Source organism: Cryptomeria japonica, chromosome 7 (assembly GCF_030272615.1).
Source record: "Cryptomeria japonica chromosome 7, Sugi_1.0, whole genome shotgun sequence".
NCBI lineage: Eukaryota > Viridiplantae > Streptophyta > Pinopsida > Cupressales > Cupressaceae > Cryptomeria > Cryptomeria japonica.
This window is the reverse complement of record NC_081411.1, coordinates 611,713,936-611,718,882: the sequence shown is the minus strand read 5'-3', so window position 1 is coordinate 611,718,882 and position 4,947 is coordinate 611,713,936. Positions and strand designations below refer to the sequence as shown.

The 4,947-nt window shown below is 39.2% G+C and overlaps 1 protein-coding gene across 1 annotated transcript; it reads left to right on the top strand.

The window, feature by feature from the left end:
• Nucleotides 1–776: 776 nt before the first annotated feature.
• LOC131045053 (anthocyanin synthase) lies at nucleotides 777–2,198 on the top strand. The gene is made up of 2 exons (XM_057978566.2): nucleotides 777–1,669; nucleotides 1,769–2,198. The coding sequence occupies exons 1-2, from the start codon at nucleotides 851–853 to the stop codon at nucleotides 2,003–2,005; spliced, it is 1,056 nt and encodes a 351-aa protein (XP_057834549.2). The 5' UTR covers nucleotides 777–850; the 3' UTR covers nucleotides 2,006–2,198.
• Nucleotides 2,199–4,947: the final 2,749 nt, after the last annotated feature.

Genomic DNA, 4,947 nt, shown 5'->3' with positions numbered 1-4,947 from the left:
TTTCCTGAACTACCCAAGTGACCTCATTGTATCTCGAAGTTACTTGGGCTTTAAAACAAACAAGGCTAAATCGGCTCCAAAACCGCTATGTCGTATGATGCAAAACAGCTATGTCATATGATGCAAAACCTTTTGTGTTATGTGCACATAAAAATTGCAGAATAGGCTCAGAACTAGACTTTAAAAGGGACAAGGCTAAACCAGCTCCAAAACAGTGATGTCGTACAATGCAAAACCCTCATGTTATGTGCACATAAAAATTGCAGAATAGACTCAGAATGACTGTAAGGCTTGACAGAAATGTTGTGACCGCTTTTCCCCTTTATATAACACAAAGGTTATTTGCAGTGTACAACCTTCTAGAACCAATTTAGTGCAGTTTCCACATATCTCAAACCCTCTATGTGCACACTATGCAGTTGCCAAGACTGTAAAATAACAATTCATTGTCTAAATCGATAAACCCATAAAAATATATTTAGAGGTAAGAGTTTCCACTACCTTCTGTCAAGGTTCGTCTGCACCTGCCGCACGGCGGAATCCCTGTTTTATTAAAACAACCCAACAAAAAACCAAAAAGAGTTCGTAAAAAAAAAACGAAAAAAAACTAGTAGTTAAAAAGTTACTCTCACTATTGTAAATGCTAGAACTAGAACTACCATTCAAATCAGACCACCATTCGTCTTTGCGGTAGTTGCTCCGACCCTTCTCTCATCGTCACGTGACGGAGAATACTCCCGACCTCACTCAGGAGTCTATTTATTCACCACATCTAAACAATTAGACCAACGCCAATTGCGCAATAGATTTGGCCTTTTACCATAGCCAGTAATTGTGAGTGAGCCAAAAAATGGCGCCAGCCCGAGTAGAGACATTGTCCAGCAGTGGTCTGGATTCAATCCCGGCCGAATACGTGAGGCCAATCGAAGAGAGATCCACGGATAGCGTTCTCGATCTCAAGAATGGAGGAGATGGTCCTCAGCTTCCCGTCATTGATTTTGCCGGGTGGGAAACAAGCGAAGAGGAGAGGAAAAGAATAATGCGCCAAGTTGCAGAGGCGAGCCGAGAGTGGGGAGCCATGCAACTGCTGAATCATGGCATCCCCGAGACTCTCATTGCTCGCCTCCAGTCTGCCGGAAAAGCTTTCTTCGATCTGCCCATCGAAGAAAAGGAAAAGTACGCTAATGACGCGGCCAATGGAAAGATCTCGGGTTATGGCAGCAAGCTGGCCAACAATGCGAGCGGGCAGCTGGAGTGGGAGGATTACTATTTCCACATTCTGTGGCCTCATCTCAAGCGCGATGTTGAAAACACATGGCCTGGTTACCCGGCTGAGTATGAGGAAGTCACGGACGCTTATGGAGTGCACATTCGAAAACTGACGAGCATTCTTTTGGGCGCATTGTCTTCGGAGCTCGGTTTGGAGAAGAATCGCATGGAGAAACTGCTGGGTGGGGAGGAGTTAGTTATGGAGTTGAAGATCAATTATTACCCGCGTTGCCCTCAGCCGGAGCTCGCTTTGGGAGTCGAAGCGCACACCGACATCAGTGCCCTTACATTTCTCCTGCATAACATGGTGCCCGGACTGCAGCTTTTCCACCAGGGGAAATGGATTACTGCCAAATGCATTCCTGGGGCTCTCATCTTTCAGCTCGGTGACCAAGTAGAGGTAAAAATAAAGCAAGCGTTAGATTTTCATTCCTCATTGCTTTTTTATTCTACGCAATCTACTCTACTGTGTAATCTCATAATTGCAATGGTTTTATAGATCCTGAGCAACGGTAAGTACAAGAGCGGGCTCCACAGAGGACTGGTGAACAAGGAGAAGGTGAGGATATCGTGGGCCGTGTTCTGCTGTCCTCCTAAGGAGGCGGTGACTGGGCCTATGAAAGAGATGGTCGACGAGCAAAACCCGCCGCTGTTTCCGACGAGGACCTTCCAGGAGCACATCGATTACAAGCTCTTCAGGAAGAACCAGGTTAAGAAGGAAAAGGCCGCCGAATGAGACGGTTTATTGTGACTGGAGCTATTCCCTCATGGTTAAATAAATAACTGCTCGCTATCACCATTAATGGGCCTGTTTTGTTATTTCTTCCCGCTGTTAACTACTTACAGGCTTCGGAGTTAGCTAGCAGTTTTTATGTTTTAGAATGTTCCTTACTATTTTATTAAATACGAACAAGCTGGTTTGGGATTTAGTATAAGAAATCATCTCGATCCACTTTCCTGTTTGAGAATCATCTAAATTCAAAGTAAAAAACTGGTTTCTCATTTAGTATATATTCATTAATTTTTTAAAGGAAAAATAAAATAAATTATGAAATAATGAATGGTGTTTTTTAAAAATAAAATGAAAAGAAAGTAAAGAATATAATAATAAAATAAAATATTTTTTAAATATAAATAAAAAATTTATGCATTTTGAAATAAAAATAATAATTTTGGAGTAAAAGAAAATAAATCTTAATTCATGTTTTTAAAGAAAAATATTTTATAATTCTTATTGTACAAATTTCAAATCAAACTAAAATTCACACATCATTAATTTCATTTCAATAAGACTGTTTAATCTCCATTGGACCAGTGAACTCATGATCAGAATGTTTTCATTTCAATGGGACCCATTTAATCTTGTCATTCATTTCAATTGAACTGTTTAATCTTGTGAAAGTCATAATCACACTGTTTAATCTTGTGAACTTCAAAAACAAACAATTTGATTTCATTTGAATAGTCATTAAAAGCTTTCATTTCTTCATTTATTTCAATAAAGTAGCCACTGGAAGCTTTCATTTCTTCAATTCAATGAAGTAGCCATTAGTATTATTTATTTATTATAATAAAAATTTATTTGATTTAAAATAATAAATCTAAATCAAATAAAATATTTCTGGTTTTAGTACAGATTGAAAGAGGACAAATTTGTTTTCTTTCACAAATTGAAGAATCATGTAGCACACAAAATACCAGTCTTGAGTGAGGTGAGAGTCAGAGCCGTAGAAAATGCAGAGGAAATGGATACAGGCGCGACGCATTCTTTCCAGCATTACTTAAAAGGAAAGCACGATGCAATCGTACATGCTCAATGCACAGTCCAGATCTCGCAAAACATAAAAGCACTTCTTTGATCTACAAAATATTGGTTTTTTTTTAATTTTTTTTGTTAATACAGCAATAGAAATGCAGATCATGAAAATTTCACTGTTGAAAATTTCTAGATTTTAGAAATCGTACTTAAAATTAACCGCATCCAATTTTATTATAAATCAAGTAAAATATTACTGTTGCTGGTACAGATTGAAAAAGGATAATGGAAGAGAGTCACGTAGCACACAAAATACCAGTCTGAGTGCGGTGAGGGCCAAAGCCGTAGAAAATGCAGAGGAAATGTACGCTTCCTTTGTCAAGAATATGCCCTCGACGAAGAAAAGAGAACGACAGAGTCAATCGTGCATGCTCAATCCACCGTCCAGGTCTCGCGTAAGATAGAATACCTGTTTCCTGTCGCTTCTTTAAGGGAGAAAGGCGGCGGCTCCGTCTGCAGCCTGCTGAGTTGCCTCTCTGGCCGTCTTGCACATAGCCGCCGTGATCTCAAGGTTTCTCTCACCGATTTTCTTCGGATCTGAAAATCAATCGTGAATTTGCATATAATTTATCCAGTGCTTCGTCTGGAAAGAACACCTCAAAGTTCAAACCGTAAAGAAGCAAACAGAGTGGAAATTCATACGACCGCTTTTTAATGAGACTTTCTTGTGCATAATTACACTTCAGTAAAACTGTTTGACTTAGAAGCCATAGGTGCATCTGATTTTTTTTGGGAGGGGCATTCTAAATATGGAAATATCACAGGTTACAGAATAGGTAGGGCTTCCTAGGATTTTCTCTTTTTTAAGACCTTAGATTTGGTCACTGGCTTCTATTTTAAAGTTTACGGGTTTGACCCATTATGGATGTAATGTTAAATGATGTATTTTTGTGATCTGTTACTGGCGATTCTCCTTTGACTATCCTCTCTCTGACGGAAAAGTCCAGTGCTCAAGTGATTTGTTGTTTTTGGCTGGAAAGCGACTTCATATTTACTGTAATTTGTGGTTCTAGTGCCACATATCCAGTGCTCCCTCTGCAAAGAACACCTCAAAGTTCGAACCCTAAAGAAGCAAATAGAGCGGGAATTCATACGACCGCTTTTCAATATTATTTTACTGTGCATAAATGCATTTCAGTAAAATTGTTTTGACTTAGAAGCCATAGATGCATCTGGTTTTTATGGCTTCGCAGCCAGGAAGCAATAACCGATTTGGAAGGGGTGTTGTAAACAGAGAGATATCACACGTTACAGAAAAGTTAGGGTTTCCAAGGTTTTTTTCTGTTTTCAGCCCATAGATCTGGTCAGTGGCTTCAATTTAAAACTTTTGTACTGTTAAATGATGTTTTCCATGATCTTTTCATGGCATTTCTCCCTGGACGATCCTCTCCCTGACGGAAAAGTCCAGTGCTCAACTAATTTGTTGTTTTTGGCTGGAAAGCGATCTCATATTGACACATATTTGGTTCTAGTGCCTTCTTTAAGCCTGAGTTTAGGTCTATAATTCATTTTTCTTGTTTTTTTAGGCAGGGATTGTTGGTTGCATCTCCGTAGAGCGCCATGTGTCGTTATTTGGTTCGATCATTTGCCTACCTCCTCTCTTTTTAACGCATGTGGCATACGGCTTTTTCAACTTGTACGCATGTCGAATTGTCTGTGCAGTCATACAAATAGTAGCATACTAGCAGTTGCACGTTTTGTTTTTTTTGCATGCAACGGAGCGCCGATAGGCTGGTTATGTTTGAATAGTTTTGATTAAAGAAAAGCAGTTAATAGCAGGCAGGGAAAGTAAAATTAAAATGCAATTGGCAGAGATAAGTCAATACAAAAATGAGAAAGAGTGAGTCATTATGATTATTGTA